Here is a 20,759-nt window from a genome sequence, read left to right as displayed (position 1 = left end):
TCTCTGTCAACCTTGAATAAACGTCTCTCCCGAGACAGAAGATTTGGGTTTTAATGGTCGCCATGCTTATTTTTGGAAAGGATATTCTTATCCACCAATTCTGTTGCCGAGATTTGACCATTTCTGACAAATGAGCTGTTCGCGTTATAAAAATTAACTTACATGGAAATAAACATAAAACTCAGAAATATCTTCCTGCTTTTGTGACAGAACGCTGAAAGGGGTCACGTGTCCGCCTATATCACGTGATTCGCGCATGAGCAGAACGGTGGTTGATTTAAAATATAATCAACACTGAAACCAAATATTGTTTTTTTTATGGAAGTTATTCAATTAATTCGCGACTTTTTTTATCACCCCTCGTAATTATCAACTGACATGATTGATGACCGAGGTCCTTTATCTCGTCTATCTATCTGAGATAGCAGATAACGATACATGCATTAATCCTCAGAAATTTGTGGACATGTCGAAGGAGGAGTATTTTAATCTTCCGATATTGAACTTCGATGAGGCCTTAAAGGACCCAGCAGAAGGAGGCAACGAAGTCGTCAGTGCTCTAGAGAGTGTTGGATTCCTAGGGATTGTTAATATTCCAAATTTTGAGGTGGGGAAATTGAAACACTGCTGCGAATGGTTTTTCAATCGACCCTGGGAAATCAAAAAGGCTCTTTTAAAAAGGTCGTTTAACAAAGAAAATAGCAATGTGTATCGCGGATACTTCCCGGTGGTGGAGAATTTACCGAGCAGGAAGGAGGGGTTTGAGATAGCTGCTGACGTGTCGCCAGACGACACTGACGTCATCAGCGGAAACTGGGGTGCGTTCAACAGCGTAGCTGCTACGTAGCTGCTACGTAAAGCTACGCTCTTGAACGGAGAGCTAACCTAGCTGCTACGTATGGAGACCTAGCATAAATATTTAATGCTACGTCCCAAATCCAAGATAGTTTCCTTGGTTACAAATTTGCAGCATTCAAGATTTTAACAAAAAGGAGGTTTATTTCCTATATTTAAGTGAATTAAATGTAAATTTAAATACATATTTTCGCCTGAAATAAACTTTATTTGATCCAGTAAAAAGTTTTTACTGATTTATCTTTATTCAAAATCTAACATTTAGCAGCTAGGTTAGCTGTCCGTTCAATAGAAATAGATATCTACTACTTAGCTGCTAGGTTAGCCGATACGCTGTTGAACGCACCCCTGGTTTTACGAAAAGTCTATATGGCCGCCAGAAAATGGAGACTTTGAATTTAAGGCAACGATGATAAACATGTATTGGGTTTTGCATCAGGTTGCCATGGATATTCTTAAGCTTGCATCTAACGGATTGGGATTTAAAGAAAATGTATTTGAATATCTGTTTAAGGACAAACCATGTACAACTTTTCGGTTGCAACATTATCCCCCGTGGAACGGTAAACCACCTGAGAATGCTATCATAGAGGACGGAAAGGTTGTAACCACACCCGTACATACAGACTCGTGTTTCTTAACTCTTTTGGCAACATTCCATTTTCCTGGACTTGAGGTTATGACCCCGGAAAGAAAATGGCTGCCTGTTCGTCCAATCCCTAATGGCCTAGTTATGAATGTGGGTGACCTTTTAAGTAAAATGGTTGGAGGTCGTTTCATTGCAACACAACACAGAGTCCTTGACATTGGTGTTGATAGATTCTCCGTACCGTTTTTCTTAGAGCCTCGATTTGATGCCGATATCAACGTTAATATTGTAACCCAATCTAAAGAAGGAAAACCAAACTCCATTTTGAAGTACGGTCCTTGGGTCTTGAAACAAATGGAAGATAAAGGATTCTTTGAATTCAAAGACCTTCCAAAGTTTTAATCTATTAATGCCGAATATATCATTTTCAATAATAAAAGTTAATCCCTTCTTGTAAAATTAATTAAATTTAACATTTTCATCAGTTTTAGATTGTGAATTGATAATAAAACATGCTGACATTAACATTATTTTTTAAAAGTACAATATATTAGTGTACGTTTCATTTGGTTTATATATGCTTGTTATCAGCAAGTTTTCTGAGTTCCTTAGAGAATTTGATAACATCCAGGCCACTCAAGAGAAGATCAGATCTAAGGACATTGTACAGCGAGCCTGGTGAAGTAGACTGTAGGTGGAGTAGTTCAGACAGAAGCTCAGGGTCTAGGTCATAGAGTCTACAAAAAGAAATCAGTGATAGGTCACTGGCTAAGAACAATGTGTATTTCAAATTTATTATTAATTACATGTTTTAATGCAATATACATATATGCGTATCTTTCCTTATATTTAATCCCCATATAGAGTTTGTTCTCTGTTATATTAAACACCAGATCTGAGAGTCAGAAAGAGAAGGAATTATGCATATATCAATGTCGTTTCCTAGTGAAGACACTAATGTTTTCTCACCTTTCGATTGGACTTGATAGGTTACAGCTATCAATCCATTCCTTTATCCGGGCTCCGGTCCATTGCAAATAAACATTCTCCCCGTTTTGTCCCTCACGTAATGAGTTGTCACCGTTCACCGTGTCGTGTCGCTCAAGCTTTTCTTTGCCTATATAAAATCAGAAAAGTCGAGTATTTTTGTAAGAGATAAAACGATAAATGTAAGAGATATTTTTCTTGGAACGGAAACATACCATCAGTGCTATCGGGCATATTAAATATTCGACCCCTTGAGCCGAGTTCTTTGATTAGATTTCCCACCATGAAATCAAATCTTTTTTCTGCAGTGAAGTCAAAGTAGAGTTTGGTTCCTATTATTAACCCTAGCCACCCGTCTGGAACGTACCGAGGCTCAAGTCGGAGGGGAACCACGCATTTCCGGAGTTTGTACGCATACTCCGCCTCTAAAATGTAGAAAGCACAGCAATCAACACACACTTCCAGAATTTGTAAATTTACTCTGCTTCTAAAATGTTAAAATAAAACACGTTACAGCAATCATCCGCCTCTAAAATGTAAAAAAAAAAAAACACATTACACAAATCAACACACACTTCAAATTTTTAGACACACTTAAATGTATACAAATGTTACAACAATGTAAGAAATAAAATATGCATATAGAGGTCTGGGATTATTCTTTATTAAGTGTGTATTCTTGGAATATTTATCACAGATAATGACACATAAATTTTTCACACATGCTGAATACATAGGGGCTTGTCTTCCGGATTGATAACATTACACTCTGAAAGTTGCTTTAATAAAAATTCTGACGGCGAGAAAAATAATGTTTTAAAAAAAAATACTTTATACATAAACTCTGTTGTTCTTTATTAAAGCAACTTTTAGAGTTATTTAATGTAGATACAAATTTTTATTATTTTACCTTTATCAATCTTACCAACCACAGGGGGTGGGGTGGGGGGTTCGGATCCCCTTGACTGAATTTGTAGAATTATTTGTATACTGAAGCAAATAAAATATGCCAATATGGATATAAAGGTTTGATTGATTATTCTTTTTTATGTGTGTAGATGATTCTTTTAATAAGGAATATTTATCACACTTTGACATACATGCTGATTACTATCATTTAGTAAAAAAAGTATTTCGAAATTGGATTTTCCGATCTCTCACAACTTGGAGCCGCGTTGTCGATATATTGTCAAAATTTAACATAATTATGCATGTTGTCCAATTTAACCTTTATGACATACGGAATTTTTATACCAACTCTCCTTCATGCCCCTGTGCTAAAAATAGCTATAGCTGACACTCTTTTGTATTCAATTTTTGATTGATTGATTGATTGATTGTATATTGTTTAACAAACAAAATTTTCCCAGCGCCTGCCGCTGACACGAGGCTATAGCTGGCACTTTCACTTCAAAGTCGAGCGTGGCGATTGCTAATTTTTGTGACATACAGAATTACCGAATTTTCAACTGTTACTTTTATTACTGTATATTTGTGACATACAGAACTATAACTGATGTTCACCCTTTTACTTTACTGTATTTTTGTGACATAAAGAATTACCTGATGTTCACCTGTTACTTAATTGTATTTTTGTGATGTTTAGAATTACCTAGTGATCACCTGGTCCTTTATTGTATTTTTGTGACATACAGAATTACCTTATATTCACCTGTTACTTTATTGTATTTTTGTGACATACTGAATTACCTAATTTTCACCTGTTACTTTATTGTATGTTGTAACATACAGAACTATAACTGACGTTCACCTGGTCCTTAATTATATTTTTGTGAGAGACAGAATTACTCTATTGTATTTTGTGACACATACAATTACCTGTTTTGATCTACAGTTTTTTTTTTTATTTATGTGATATACTTTCCTTGTATTTTTTAACATATATACAGAGTTTTCCGACACACACATATTTAATTTTTGTGACCCACCTGTTACTTTATACAGAACTATAACTGATGTTCACCTTTTTAATTATTAATTAATTTATTGTATTTTGTGACATAAAAATTACCTTATTTTCACCTGTGACACACACAATTACCTGATCTACAGTTAGGACTTTCTTTGTATTTCTGTGACATACAAACGAGCACAACAGCCGCGTTCTCGATGGCCAGGGACATCGCCTCCACCGTGGATCCGCCTACACTGCATAAAATCAATCGTCATTAAAGGTAAAACAAAAGATTTATTTCATATTTGTCATGTTTGTGGTTCATTAAAAGTCAAGTGTATATTTAAACTTTGAAGTCAAGAGGATAGTTAATTTGTCAAAGACGTCGTTGCAATTTCAACACAGTCATTTTAAGAAAAAAGGGGAGATCAATCTGTAATTTTTTAAAAAATCTTCTTCTCCAGAACCGCTGGGTCAGGAGAGATGAAACATGTGGAAGCATCCTCAATATCAAAAATCTTCTTCTCCAGAACAACTGGGCCAGGAAAGATCATTAGAAATAAGAATGTAGATTCAAGTTTGTTCAAATCATTAATTAGGAATATATAAGAAAAATCTTTAAAAATTTTCTTCTCCAGAACCACTGTGCATGAAAGATGAAACTCATGTATAGTGTATTTAAAGGGTGGGGCCAAAATGGCCGACCAAAGTTTTACATAGGAATATATAGGGGAAATCTTTAAAAATCTTTTTCTCCAGAACCACTGGGCCAGGAAAGATGAAACTCATGTGGAATCATCCTCATTTGTTCAAGTCCCAAAATGGCCGACTTTTTACATAGGAATATATAGGAAAAATCTTTAAAAATTTTCTTCTCCAGAATGGGCTAGTGACTCATGTGGAAGCATCCTCAGGTAGTGTAGATTCTTTTGATGGGGCTTTTTACATAGGAATATATAGGGAAAATCTTTAAAAATCTTCTTCTCCAGAACAACTGGGCCAGGAAAGATGAAACTCATGTGGAATCATCCTCAGGTAGTGTAGATTCAAGTTTGTTCAAATCATGACCTCCGGGGCAAGGGTGGGGCCAAAATGGCCGACTACAGGAATATATATTTTAAAAATTTTCTTCTCCAGAACCACTGTGCTATGAAAGATGAAACTCATGTGGAAGCATTATAGTTTTCCAAATCATCCAAGGGTCCACACTTTAAAAATCTTTTTCTCCAGAACCACTGGGCCAGGAAAGATGAAACTCATGTGGAATCATCCTCAGGTAGTGTAGATTCAAGTTTGTTCAAGTCATGACCCCCGGGGCAAGGATGGGGCCAAAATGGGGAAAATCTTTAAAAATCTTCTTCTCCAGAACCACTGGGCCAGGAAAGATGAAACTCATGTGGAATCATCCTCAGGTAGTGTAGATTCAAGTTTGTACAAATCATGACCCCCCGGCCCTGGGAATAGGGTGGGGCCAAAATGGCCGACCCAAGTTTTACATAGGGATATATCGGGAAACCTTTTAAATTCTTCTTTTCAAGTACCCAGGTACTTCAAAGCTATGATTAGTGATACCCGGGGTATTTAGATGGAATCATCCTCAGGTAGTGTAGATTCAAGTTTGTTCAAATGATTATCGCCTGGAAGGGGGGGGGGGTAAATATGTGCTCAGGTGAGCGCTGTGGCCCCTGGGCCTCTTGTTGTAACTTTTATTTGAATTGTACGTAGCACTCAGTACTGATACTGACTTTTGATGCTTTTCTTCATCTTCTAGCTCATATATTTTCTTTTGATATATTGACTAATATAAAGATATAAACCGACTACAGACATAATTTCAGTACTGACTTATGTTTTCCACATCCATCCACACTTTGTAGCCGGCTTGTTTTAGGGAGTCCTTGACCTTTAGCATCACGTGTTGTGAATCCCACTGGTAGCTGATCATCACGTGAGGTCGAGGGTCATCTATGGCGGATGATAAATATTGAACTTTTTTGGTAGATCATATTCATACATATTATATATTATACATGTATATATCATTTACCTATGTAATAAAAGATGAATTAGAATCACAGAAAATTTTCGATCTGTATTAGAGATAACAACTATACCATTTATAGAATAATTTTTAAGATTGCGTTGTTTAATTTCCCACAATGCACCAGTGGCGGAATGTCGTATCTTTTCATTTTCGTCAAACTGAAGACGTTCTACAACTATAAACAAAACGTTACTTAATCGTTTTGTACATCCATTTTCTGAAAACAAATATATGAAGGTCTGTGTAATAAATATTATCTTTCTTTACGCATGAAAAAGCTTTCATGGCATATATTTAGATTATAGATTAAATTAATTTAAGCAAAAAGACATCATTACTTACCACTAATTAAATCTGGTTCGGATATGATTCTAGAAAAATTTTGATTCAAGAAAGAAATTCGCCAAATAATCATGAGAGTTTGTATAACCTCCCCTGGATTTAGTTTGTCTTTCAGGATTTGGACTAGAATTGGTAGAGCACCTGTTGTCACGAGTTCCTCTTTATTTTTGTCATTTTCAGAGAGGTTATTTATCCCTTGGAGCACCTCCTGGACACTCATTCCATGTCTCCGTGACACCCTGTCCCCGGCCCTCACGGCCTGACTGAGAATCTGAATAATAAACCCCAGTATGTTGGTTTCCAGCAGTCCCTCCTCTTCCTCGTCATTTTCTGTCAGTAGATATGACAAGACAAGGATACCCTTCGCCAGAATCATAGGACTGTCCTCAAACTTAGCTATTGTCTTATGTGTTATCGTATTGATATCAAGTTCTCTGAAATGATACTGAGCCGCTGAGGACACGTGTCTGAGGCAGTTATGCCAACATCCTAAAATAAACTTAACTAAAAACAACACAGATTCATTTGGAGTAGTATCCTTAAGAAAATCTAGTAATTGTGAGGTCTTTTGAATAGCAACAGAAGAACAGACTAACTGATGACAGAACAAGGAAGAGGAGTCCGTCACAATCCAGACAACGGACAGAAAACTCCGAACATTCTGAGAGGCAGCGCCCTCCATAGTAGCGAGCTCTTCCTTCTTTTCCAACAACAACGACAACCCATTTTCTGTGAGTCCTTTCAAATTGTTTTCCACTAAAGAATCAACTATAATTGAGAGGGTTTCTTTGTTTCTTTTTATTCTATCAATGGTGTTCCATATCAATTCAATATGCATTTCCACAGCGTCATCTAGAAGATCAGAACAATTTACAGCACAGACCTCCTCTTTGATCTTCTGGCACAAATCACTGAATTCTGCATCGTTATTGCTTTCCATGATGAAATCTAAAACTGACAATCAATATTAACTCTCAAAGGAATTCTGCAATACAAAAATTATAGGAGTCATTCTATAGGCATGTTAACAAGAATGAATAGATTCCTGTCTAACTCACAGTAGTGAATATATGTACATGTAATGCTCATAAATTAATCTGCGTATTAAGAAAAAAAGTAATTCCAATAATAAATATGATGTACTGATTTTTAGTTAAATTCTTTCTTCATTTTTCATATCTATAGACAATTGTGAGACCATCTTATATTACACTACATGTAGTTAGTAATTTTTTGTTATCAATAGCCTACTGCGATGATTAATGTCTGTATCAACAGCCTAGAACGACGCATAGAACATCAGTAAACTACAGTACTGTTCATTTGTAGAAAAAATCAACCTGGAATTAACTTCAAGTATTGATTTTGCACTTTAAGGTGCCATCAAATAGCACTAACCCATTCCTTCCTTTTAAAATTATGTTACATTTTTTAGAGATGGGTACACTTACCTGCATAGAATTGGTCCATGCAATCGATATTTTAGGCCTGTAAAATCCAAAACCAACCTAACAAATCCAGAATTCTCGGTTGTTCCGAAAAAGCTGATAAGAGTGTTTAAAAAAACTTCCGCAGTTGAAACCTTCTTCAGGTAGGTTTAACTTTTTGTACAAAGAAAAACTTCCTTCACGATGATTAACAATAAAGCCGCGTTAATCCGAACGCTTATGGACGAAGTTTGTGGTTGATTTAAAATTAAGGAGGAAGGCCAGATCAGAATTTCATTTCATAGATCTTTACGACATCCATTTAAAATTATGGTTTCAACATTGAAAGACCAATACCATTTGAAAAGATTTATAAAGGTGATTTTCAGAGAAAATAAAAAAAGATTTATTCGCAAATTAGGTGATGAATGGTTTAACACTTGAAATTATTTTTAAAAAATTGTTTCATTTTCATTAATAATTTTTTAGTAAAAAAATTTAAATGTTTATCTGGCTTTTCCTTACATAATTCATTTGATACATTCATTAACAGCAAAGTTTAAATCGAAAACATCTTAATTGCAATTAAAACATCATTATTTTCAGTTTTACGAAAAACATTTGAAAAAAATTAATATAAAATAATTCAGAGCTTAAATCGGCCTTTTAATGTGTACACTTCACAGGGATATCTTAAAGATTATTGAAATAAAGTTCTGGTACGGCATTCCTCCTCATTTCCATTTCTATGTCGATGAAATATACCTAGTTGTGCTCGAAATTAAAGACACCACAGATTCTGACACATCTGTTGAATATCTGGATATTTGACTAGATAAAGGCGTTAATCGAAATCTAAAAACAAAGCTTGATATCAAGATATACGTGTTGACTTTCATTTTTCAATCATCAACTTCCCTTATTTATGCAGTAATATACCTTCATCAACTGAATACGGGGTTTATATCTCTCAGGTGATTCGATACTAAAGAGCATGCTCTACATGTGAACAATTTCTAAAATGGGGTAAGTTGCTGACAAACAAGTAAACGAAACAAGAATGTCAGCATCTCGATTTACATGTAAGTTCTATGGTCGATGCAATAACCTTACCAATAAATGTTATTTATCATTAAGTCAAATGCTGACTGACGGTTTTTCATACTAATTGTTAGGCCATTATATATCCTGGCGTTACCGGTTTTCCATAGTGTAAAACTTGAGTCAAAAAATTCATCTAGGCATCTATGTTTTTCTCACCTCAATTATTTATGTATTATTAGTCAACAATAAATAAATATATTCAGACATTAATTTTTTTTTTTTTAATCAAGAATTTCAGTACTGTTTCAACTTTCTTTGGATCCGCCATAATCCGAGTTGTTTTGAATGACGTCACCTTTTTTCGATAGCAAGTATGGCGCACAGTTATTGTCATAAAAACATCGAATTATGTTATTTTGTGTGGGTTTTTATTTTCTTTTATATGTTTTTTGTCCTTTTTTATGGTATTGGATTTTTGTTGTCCTGTTTTCAACTATAAACTTAACAACAAATAAAATATGATTAATTTTAACATTAATTTTTTTAATTTTTTGGTTGAAATTTTATAAAATTAAAATTTCAAGCAAAGAGCCATTGTCTGCTTGGAAAGCATTATCCACAGCCTTTGGCCTGTAATAGTTCTTGTAATTTCCTCTTTTGGTGGAAAATATTTACAAAGAAACGAACATTAAAGCAACAGAAACAAAACTGAAAACATTGAAATATATCAAAATTTAAAAATAAAATACATGTAACAGGCTTCCATACTTTATTTTTTATGCGGAAGTTAGCCCAAAGTGAGGCTCACCTATTTTTAGGCCATAACACAGAGCTTTTTAACAGACGATAACATTAAATCATCAGATGTTGTTTTCAGGCTTAGGAGATAGGGTTTTAGAGTGAATTATTTTGCATTATGAGAAAAGGGCGTGATTTGAATAGATAAAGAGAAAAATAGAATCTTACCTCACTAAATGGCATAATTTTCAATTTTTTTGGCTTTAATACACTTCATGCATCTGATGATAATTTTGGGATAAGACTTCAGAAAAATTACGGAAGGGTTTCTGGTTTATTGTTAAAAAAATTAGCCTATCGAAATTAGGATACTATCGAAAATAGGTAACGTCACAATACACACTGAATTTTCAAAGGATTTGTTAGTTATTTCTAGATCATGAAAAGGAGCACAGGACGGGTGTGACAGTTCGGCATAAGATGCTCACTCTTCAGTGGCACCTTATCTAACTTGTGCTATTTTGAAGGTGTTTGCTTTGCTCCAATATTGTATTGTTTAATGGATTTTTGAGCTTGAATACTGTCTGTTATCTTCATATATTCCAGGAAAATTTCAAACAATCAGAAACTATGTTTGTATGGTCAAATTTTTAAAATAATTAATCAATGATGACTTTTTTCCTTAGAAAAAAAAACATTTTAAAAAAGATATGAAGTATGAACAATGTTATCATTTTCCCCTATTAAAGACTAAGTCATAAAAATCCATATCTAATATTTGAAATATTCCCCTGAAAGTGTTAGTAGAAACAACTAAATATTATTCTGATTTGAATATTGTTACTGGGGTATTTTTGGAAATAAGTATATGTATTTTGAATTGAATACACCCCGAAACAAAATTTCTGATTCTACATTTATCTTATGCCGACAAATAAATTACCCCATAATTGCATTCAGTTGGACGTTTTTAATTTGCATTGCATGTAGGTGTTCAAAGCAAAAATTCTAAAAATTAATTTTCATTATTACCATTAATTTGCCTAATCTCCATTCAAGAAAATAAAATCAACAAAATCTACTCGAGATTTATTTCCTGTTTAAAACACCTTGTTTGAATAAAACACAAATGGATAATTCAATGTTCATGGTAACTTGGATATTTGTTGTTTCAGAAATATAAAACCTTTTGTAAAAAATATATTGATATAATAATAATGAAAAAAATGGCGTGCTGAGAGAGCATATTTTAAAAAATATTTGATACGTAAATCTATTATGGAAAATTTTTATAAGTATTTGCATCGACTTTATTTCTTCTATGAAAACCACGATCTTTTATAAGTACTAGAATACCGCTAACCCATCACCTGTAAAGTGTAAAAAACATCACCTGTAAAGTGTAAAAAAAAAAAAAAAGAATAGAACTGTTGCTCATTTATGTCGAGGTAACATATGATGACGTCCACAACATTAAACGAACTCAACCATTCTTAAATGATTATTTTATTACGACATTACGGTGACATATTTCTGTTTCATACATGCAATTTTAATTATGTCAGCCTGCACCATGCAAGGGAAGTAAGTCATGATGCAAGATACACGTAGTACTTGTAAGACAATTTTGATATGCAAGTTATAGAATAATTTTTTGTTAATCTTGTTTTAATAGGGGTAGTGTCTGACATCATTAATATAAGATGTTAAATTATTATGTTGACCAAAAGCAATGTCATAACTGCTGTAAACTCTTGAATGGTATACTGTGAACAAAATTTAACATTCCTTAACTCCTATTTATTTTGACACTCATATGTAAAGTTATGATTGAAAAATTATTCATTATTAAAGAAAGACATTGTCTTTTCTTTCAGTCAACCAGTGATATATATCTTTTTGTTTGATTGTTAGGGAATGTAGAAAAAAACAGCTACATTATTTATACGCATAATAACAACTGAAGAAGCAATTTCACATTTCATTATTTAATTACATGGTATAAATTCATTGCAGCATGTCACAAACTTACCATTATATGGAAATACCGTACAGTATTCAAGCACAAAAGTCCATTCAAACAATACAAATGAAGAGCAAGGAAAAATTCATCAGAAGTGGTATCAGGTGCCACGAATGAATGAGCATCCTCTACCGACCGATCACATCCGCCTAGTGCCCTTTGCTATGATAAGACAATCGAGAAAAACTGTAGACAATTTAGACAATGAGGGTGTAAAACATGTAGTAACAAAGACAGGTCAGTCAGCTTTTGACTCAATGATAGGTTGTATTTGTCAATAAAATCATTGTTTTGATACAAAAACTTCCTAAATAATGACTTCAAACGAGACTTTTGGTATCCTTGTTGAAAGTTAAAGTCATCACATTTATCATAAATAGGTCTAGATCTGCTAACAACGGAACACAACTGGTACCGATATGAATTCCAAGGGATTATTGCAAGTCGTGATCTCCATAAACTAAATATATTTTTTTTTCAATCAGAAAATAAAGATCGTTTAAAATAAGAAATTGTTTCATCGACCTCTGTTCATGATATAAAAAGAAATTGACCTTTTCGAAGATGGGTAAGGTTGATAGAAGATCGAATCATTTTAATGTTGAAAAATGAATTGAAAATGTATTCAAAATCAAACTGTACTAACATTTAAACAATACAATTCATATTAATTTACTGTTTTGTTAAACAAAAGTCCTGATATACTAGTAGTAAAACACAAAGCTGTTCTTTTCCCTTCTGACACAATAAGATTGTTTAGGGCACAAGTATTTTTGACAAATTTTCTTAGTTTAGAACTATGGACTGTTCTAGTTATACATAATTTCTAATAATTTAATTTAAGTTGTGACACGTCATTTTATTGGCTAAAACATTTAGTCTATCTCGTATACCATAAGTTGCCTACGTCACAATTAGCTACGTCAAAAAGGTATTACTCCGATTGACATTACTTTTAAAATATGCTTAATTGAAGACACCATTTTTGGAGGAAAAATTGTCTTATTGACTTCACAAAAATAAATTATAAGGACTGTAGCATCTTAATTTAACCTTTATTAGGCGAAATAACACAACTTGGGACAGTTTTCGCCTTATAAATATTTCATTAATTTACAAACTATTTACAAATTACTGAAATACTACACGTTTCTTAGAAATAAGACAAAAATTATTACGGAAAAATGATAAAACAAATTTCAAAAATCTGGAAAATTAATTTCAAGTCAAATTCAAAGGAGAAAAGTGATTAACTTTATTCGCACAGATTTGAAAATTTCATTCAAATGTTAATAATAAAGAAATTGAAAGTGACAAAAATTGTATTCATTCAAAAGAATGGATGCAGAGGCTAAATTTAAATCAGCACACAAAGCTTTTAATCTCTTAATTGTCTAGAAATTTATTGGTTGAATAATTTACAAACTAAATAGAAGAAAATGTTTACCGATCCAGGCGTCCATTTTGTGTGTTTATCATCTATCCTTGGTATAAAAAAAAATAAGATAATGGCAAAATATACAGTATGTTAAACACAAATACCGGTACATTCCGATCATAATCTTATTTGTGTTTTTATTCGAAATCAAATGAAAGTAACTTACAGTTTGCCGAAACTTTTTTAAAAAAAAGTAAATTTCATTCTTACGCAAATTCCATGATTTATACTGCATTCAGGGTTATTTTCGCCCTTTTACACTAGCTAACGATTTTGCCCCGTTTTCAATTCGCTGCATCACAGTTCTGGTTAAAATGTATACTGTGAACCTTGAATTCGCTCCGTTTTAAATTCGCTGATTTGTTACAAGGGCGAAAGGGGTGAAAATAAAACGGAGGGGGGGTATTTCTCTGTATACAATATTGTGATTTTGTTTTAAAAAATCCAATATTAAAAAAGTTTTGCAATGTTTAAAAATGTTTGCTTCTGACATACGCTTAACAATATGGTAGGTTATAGACACGTTACCTCATCAGGTTTTACTACGTTTCCTCGTTATTATAAACAATCCAAAAATTGTATAATAAGATTTGCATTTACTTCAGACTTTTTACAAAAGTTGATGTGTTCTGAGGTACAGTTGAGTGGAGAGTTTACAATTATCGTCATTTCCTTTCACATTTTGTCCGTGATGTCATTATTTGTCAAATACAGTCTTTGAAACAGGACAAATAGTAATGACTACACCTTCTGGAACACTTGGCGAGGAACATTTGGTTCACAGAAAAACACCTCACTCTACAGTTAAAGTATGCCTTGTCACAGATGCAATAAGGCTCCGTACCAACCACTGTGTACATTGCGACCAAGCTTAAAATCCACAAGAGTTTTAGCATAACGGGTTTAGTAAATGTCTGAAAATTAAAAAAAGAAAAGATTTTAGAATGTACTGATAAAAGATTATACGTACTAGTATTATTTGAGAGATTTCCCCATTTAGTTACCCTTCAGTTGTTCAGAATCCCCCGAGGCTTATAATGAAGGCTGTGTTCACGTAGAGGTCTTTATAAAGCCAATTTTTATTAACTCACTCGGCGGACAGTGTCACAATTCTATAAATTTACATTCATAACGCCTTCTCTTTTTGTCGTGTACAATATAATGACAATTACGATTGTATCTTCCCATGTCACTGTTTTGATAGTTTATATTATCAAAGTGTAAAAACTGCAACGTAAATTTCGCTTTCAAATTAGATCTTCTCGTTAGACCGTCAAATATATTTGTTTGTATTTTTGGATATTGATATTAAATACTTATTTATTACATAAAAGTCTACTGACAAGAATTATTACATAGTTATGTCTGGGAATGCCTTTTCTTGATTTACCATATGACCAAAATTTTCCATTCCTACCTGTGAATCATATCATATAGAATGGAATTGTATGTCAAGTTTTAGGCTTGAACACAGAATTTTAATTTGCAAATGAATGCATTTAATTTTATAGAAAATAAAAATCTCTTTGATGAAGAAAGCTTCTATTTGTCTCAAAGCGGGCAAATAAAACAGATTCAAGACAATTTCAGATAATATTTACGGTTAACTTTTGTAGGAGGGTGACATGTTAAATGAACTTCTAGTCCATAATAGAAATATAACGGAGCCGTCACATTAAGAAGATTAAATATTCGTCACCTATACCAAACGGTCCCTTGATGGTTACAAAGCAGACTGTCTGATAACAACTTAACCATAATACGATATTATCTAATCAATGAAATGTCATTGCATCCTATAAATTTCTCTTATTATAAATCTCATCAATTTAAATTTAAGCGCTCTTCACGATGTCTAGTGCTACAGCGTTGATACTGTAGAAGCAAAAATTTTCGTGGGGATAATATTTCGTTGATTTGTCATCTAAAATAGCTTCGTGGTCATTTAATTTCGTTATTTTGAAAGTAGCCCTATTCATTATATAGTCATATAAAAATTTCATTTGGGATTTAGTTTCGTTGATAATTGTTAATAACGAAATAAACGAAATTCAATCTCCCACGAATATCTTTGCTTTTACAGTAACTGACAACTCTATCTTGATCTTATAAATGGTAAATCTTCGCCTTAGTAGATGAAGACATTGAACTTTAAATCTTACAAAATGAATGCGTTAAAGATGTAAAAGATCCCACCAAATGTGGGATCAATTGGAGGAAATGAATGGGCATTCCATTTCAATCCGGTCACGCCCGTGTGTTAACACATGACGATTTTGTTGTCAAACTTATTTTCCCATCCTTAAAAAATATGGAGATAACGAACTGTATTCAAGCTCAAATTATGTCTGTAAAAATATAAAAAAAAATTGAAGCAAAGCAAACACAGACCTTCAAAACATCAGAGGTGTCATGGTGGCGTTAACATCCGTTGCGACCGGTGAAAACCACTGGGTACCCCTCGTCATAAATAAGAAATAACGAAAATACGTAGACAATTCAGAGTGTAAATCATAGCCTAACTAAATGTATGAAAAACGTCAGTGACTAATGAAATATATGGAGATAACGAACTGTATTCAAGATCAAAAGTCCACAAAACAATACAAAATAGGAGCAGAGCAAAAACGTACCTCCAAAACATTAGAGGTGGGATCAGGTGCCATGATCAGTCACCGCCTGCCAACCGGTCAATGACAACTTGTATTTGCTGACATGGTCATTGTATCGGTCATAGATCATACGAAATCATGACTTTAAAGAGACAACCTATATTCTTGTTTCATCAACCTGTTTGTCATTAACTTATCAAGTTTTATAAATTGTTGATCATGCTTTTGCGTATCAAATCGATTAGTTGATATAACTCTCGTGCGCAGATGATAAGGTATATCGCTGCATAAGTAAGGGATGTTGACTACTGAAAGTTATTCATCACGTTTTATCATAAAGCAACTTTGATGTTTTGATGACCATTATGGTCTTTTCTAGTAAAATATCTTAATTTGAAACATTTGTTTCAGACTCTTTGGTACCTTTACTTCAAACTCACCGGGATATATCATATCGACATATGAATGGAAAAAAGCAATGTCAATTGACAATACGCGGTATCAAGTAAATAGAGCTGAAACTAACAGAAAATTCGTACAAATTGACTACCTTTGTTTTGATACTGAATTCGACAAATTAATATTCCGTTTACCTTTTCAATATGTAGGGATCACGGCGGGTGTGACCGATCAAAAGGGGATTTTACTGCAGTTCTACTGATAATCTCCTTGAGGTTTTTTCCATGACAAGTGGTACGTGTGGCACAGTGGTTAGAGCGTCTGCTCTAGAGTTGCGAAGTAAGGAGTTGATCCTTAAGTCGCGGGATTGAATACCACTGTGGGATATGGAGACCGGTCCTTCGGATGAGACCGTAATAACCGAGGCCCTGTGTCACAGTAGGTGCAGGCACGAATTAAAATCCTCCTAGCTCAATGGTTCTGAGTGGCGTGAATAGTACAAAATTTGTAGCTCTCCATCAGCAATATTTGTGGTGTCTCAACATGAGTGAAAATTCTCCAGAGGGACGTTAAATAACATTCAATCAACCATCAATCAATCAATGACAAGTAATATTTATGGAGATAAAAAAAGTCTTCAAGCTCAAAAGTCCATTAAACAGTACAAAATAGGATCAAAGGAAACACGGACCTCTAAAACATCAGAGCTGGGATCAGGAGAAGAAGGCCGATGTGACCGGTCGGTAAGGAATGCTCACTTCTCAGTGGCACATGATCCTGGTGTTTAGGAAGTGCTTTGCTCCCGATTTGCATCGTTTACAAGGATTCTGAGCTTGATCATTTTTGGAAGATGATTATAGGTGTCCTGTACTAATTATATGCAGTAGCATTATCATCTTTTTGAAAACGATTCATTTTGTTCTGTAGATGTGCAGCTAGGTTTTTCCGATTTTTCATTTTCATTTTCACTGAAGGAGTCAAACGGTCTCTAAAATATAGTTTAAAAAACTCTCAAATGTAAATTTTAGTCTTATCATCTTTTAGAACGTGTTTGTTACTGTCCTGTATATGTGAAAAATGTTTGGGAATGTTCATTTTCAACAGGGATATAAAAAAGTCACATTTACTTTTTTGTTGCATTGAAAAAACTTTTTTTTAGAATAAATCTAACAGTTTAAGAACCATCTCTACTGCGCACTAAGGAGTTCTGATTTTATGGTATTTTTGTAATCAAAGTGGTCTGCCCTTCGATCCAAATTCTAAAAAATAGAAATTTACAGTACATTTTACACTGTAATTAGTTTAAGTATTCTCACTATTCCAAAAGGCAAAGATAAAGTAATTAAATATGTTATTTATACATGTGTTTTCTTTATGAAAGTAAACAGCAGTGATTTCCATATACTGATTCTGTGTTGTTTTTGAAAATTTTCCTGAGGTAAATGCTAAGCACCATTAAGTAAAAAAAAGATTGATTGATTGATTGGTGACTTTAACTTTTCTTTCTTAAACATCCTTTACTTATGCAGCAATATACCTTCATCACCTGCATACGGAGTTTATACATCTTCAGTTGATTCGACACACAAAACCATGCTCTACGTATGAACATTTTCTAAAACGAGGTAAATTATTGCCAAACAAGTTGATAAAACGAGAATATCAGCAGTCTCGTTTGAAGTCATCATTTCGTAAGTTCAATGGTCGATACAATGACCCTGTCAGCAATAAAATTTATCATTGGGTGATATGCTGACTAACGTTTTTTATACTAATTTTTAATCCATTATTTATATACGAAACTGACGAAGGATTTTTTCGTTATTTCCCAAACATGACAAGGAGCACACGGTGGGTGTTACCGGTCGGCAGGGGATGCTAACTCCTCCATGGTACCTGATCTCACCTCTGCTGTTTAGGAGGTCCGTGCTTGCTCTATTCCTATTTTGTATTGTTTTATGGACTTTGATCTTGAATACTGTTCGTTATCTCCATGTTTCATTGATTGTATATAATTTAACGACCCTCTCGAGAATTTTTCACTTAATGTGCTCAGTGGCCGTAAGTGTCGAGTAATGGACACAAATTGTAGCTTTCCGTCGACAAGTAGTGGCATCTCCATAAACTATAGGGAGATTGTATTCAATTAAAAAGTACAAACATTGAAACGGGGCAAACGCAGACTTATAAAACATTAAAGGTTGGATCAGGTGTCCTGGAGATGTGAACATCCCCTGCCGATCGGTCACACCCGCTTCTTTGCTCCTTTGCATTATCTGGAAATAATGGAAAAATCCGTCAACAATCCAGTGTGTGATTGATGGTCAAACAGTTAGTATGAAAAAACATCAATCAATATTTGACTTAATGAAGGAGTGACAAGGCTGACAAAGACACTGTATGGACCATAAAACTTACGAAATAATGACTTTAAATGATGACATATCCCTCAAGAAGGTCGTTAAACAACATACAAACAAACAAGAAAAACATGGTGCATCGTTCATGAAAAATTTAAAAAAAAGTAATTTGTGTACAAAACTTTAGATGGAGTATCGAATAGATTGACAAAGTTTTTTTTTCCTAACATGTCCACACTTTTCAAGGACATATAAACGATGAACAGAATTATGTATGTAGTCAACATGCATCTATTATTATAGTCAACTTGATAAAATCCACGGTAAAAAGTGTTGGAGGAGTAGAGTTTGGAATGAACATATTTGACTCCATTACATATATTATGAATTTGCACATTCTTATTATTTTGCTTGCCTAGTGGTATATAGAAGTAAAGTGTGATGGGGCATGGACCTTATATAATTTTATCTTTCATAATACAAGAACTGCTTTGGGTTTTTTAAATCTCATTTAAAGCTATTTGATTATTTCTTTATCAAAGGAATGGAAATGACTCCTCCCTAATTTTGGATTTTTTTAATAACTTACTAGCATGCGATATCCAATGATCTTTCATTTTTTAGACAATAATGTAACCACTTGCATTACAGATTGTTTTTACCCTATTCTATACCTAAACTGGTACTTAGTACTGGTACTATCTTAAGTAATGTCAACTTCATTTGATATAATCCAATTTAAACACACAATGAATCAATTTCTATTGATATGATGATTTATAAACCACTCAGATTACGAAGTCGATCCTTACGTCGCGGATTCGAATCCCGCTGTCAAATCCATGGAGACCAGTCCTTGGAATGAGACCGTAAATACCAATGCCCCGTTTCGCAATAAGAAGTGGCACTAAAAGACCCCTCACTGCGCGCTCAGTGGCATTGAGTGCCGAGTATAAGTCAAAATTTGTATTAGATGGTAAATTCAGCATTAAAAAATGCTTAAAGTATCAACCTATAAGATTCAGGGGATTGGTGTTATGATTTAAAGTTAGAAAGAAGCACGTGATTTGCGACAAATTTTTAGATGAACAAGTTTCCAAACTCGTATAGAATAGTGCACGTGTAGCGGAGTAGCGGTTTCTTTTCATTAAAATAAAGATATCGAAGTGTAATTGTAAGCTCAAACGTCCATAGAAATGGTAAAAATCGAGAGAAATCAAACACGGATTTCAGAGGTGGGAGCATGTGTTGACCGGTCACACCCGCCGTGTGGTCCTTGTCATGATCGGCAAAACAAAGAAGAAAAAGAAAATTCAGTGTGTAAATGATAATATCTCAGTTTGTTTAAAAACAAATCATTGGCTTATAATTCATTGGATCGACCATATACGATAATATAGAGTAATTATAGACTGATTAAAAAGGGATACATCTAAAATTAGATACTGGCATAAGCCATTAATACATGCACTACGATGTTTGCATCTTACTGCAAACTCCTTCATAATTCGATAACCAGAATTTGAATAACCGGTAATGATGTAAATAACGTTTTTTTTTAAGAAAATAAAGGGGGATGTAACTTTTTTGGCCTAAAATTTAAACTGAAATTTTCTTTATTTTTTAAAAAGAATGTTATAATTTAACTGCATGTTAATTTAGATGAAATAAAAAAAAAATGAATAACATGACACTTTCATAGTTGATCAAATTGTGAAAACCGTGATCAGTATTTGGCTAAAAACCCGCTCAAAACACCCGCTCCTATCAATTTTGTAAAAAAAAAACATACACCCTATTAGCAACAACTTGCGTTCATTTTGAAATAGAGAGCAAGACATTATGTTAAAACATCGTTTGCACTTTTACCAAATGTGGAAACGTCACCATGATAATTTTTTCCTCGTATGCTACCTCGTATCCTCGTACACCTTATTTTTCTTTGTTTCATGCACCGATTATATAACGAAAGGATTATTTTTAAAT

The 20,759-nt window shown here is 33.6% G+C and overlaps 2 protein-coding genes across 2 annotated transcripts; one reads left to right on the top strand and one right to left on the bottom strand.

The window, feature by feature from the left end:
- Positions 1-433: 433 nt before the first annotated feature.
- On the top strand, positions 434-1,915 carry LOC134279407 (uncharacterized). The gene is made up of 2 exons (XM_062761800.1): positions 434-813; positions 1,204-1,915. Exons 1-2 carry the CDS (start codon positions 467-469, stop codon positions 1,844-1,846), a joined length of 990 nt encoding a protein of 329 aa, XP_062617784.1. The 5' UTR covers positions 434-466; the 3' UTR covers positions 1,847-1,915.
- LOC134279406 (uncharacterized) lies at positions 1,907-8,277 on the bottom strand. The gene is made up of 8 exons (XM_062761799.1): positions 8,184-8,277; positions 6,733-7,686; positions 6,461-6,565; positions 6,192-6,311; positions 4,494-4,595; positions 2,647-2,856; positions 2,414-2,561; positions 1,907-2,181 (listed from the first exon to the last, which is right to left on the bottom strand). Exons 1-8 carry the CDS (start codon positions 8,200-8,202, stop codon positions 2,016-2,018), a joined length of 1,824 nt encoding a protein of 607 aa, XP_062617783.1. The 5' UTR covers positions 8,203-8,277; the 3' UTR covers positions 1,907-2,015.
- Positions 8,278-20,759: the final 12,482 nt, after the last annotated feature.

This window comes from Saccostrea cucullata, unplaced genomic scaffold (assembly GCF_032062105.1).
Source record: "Saccostrea cucullata isolate Sc308-1 unplaced genomic scaffold, CSIRO_AGI_Scuc_v1 ctg472, whole genome shotgun sequence".
Lineage (NCBI taxonomy): Eukaryota > Metazoa > Mollusca > Bivalvia > Ostreida > Ostreidae > Saccostrea > Saccostrea cuccullata.
The sequence above is the reverse complement of the archived record's forward strand: the minus strand, read 5'-3'. Positions and strand labels throughout refer to the sequence as shown.

Excerpts from the sequence above, each read along its gene's own strand:
- LOC134279407 (XM_062761800.1), top strand. The coding sequence starts at position 467 with ATGTCGAAGGAGGAGTATTTTAATCTTCCGATATTGAACTTCGATGAG. Across the intron at positions 814-1,203 it reads ACTGACGTCATCAGCGGAAA|CTGGTTTTACGAAAAGTCTA; the intron begins CTGGGGTGCGTT and ends TTGAACGCACCC.
- LOC134279406 (XM_062761799.1), bottom strand. Across the intron at positions 2,857-4,493 it reads AAGTCCTAACTGTAGATCAG|AGGCGGAGTATGCGTACAAA; the intron begins GTAATTGTGTGT and ends TCTACATTTTAG. Across the intron at positions 2,562-2,646 it reads TATGCCCGATAGCACTGATG|GCAAAGAAAAGCTTGAGCGA; the intron begins GTATGTTTCCGT and ends GATTTTATATAG.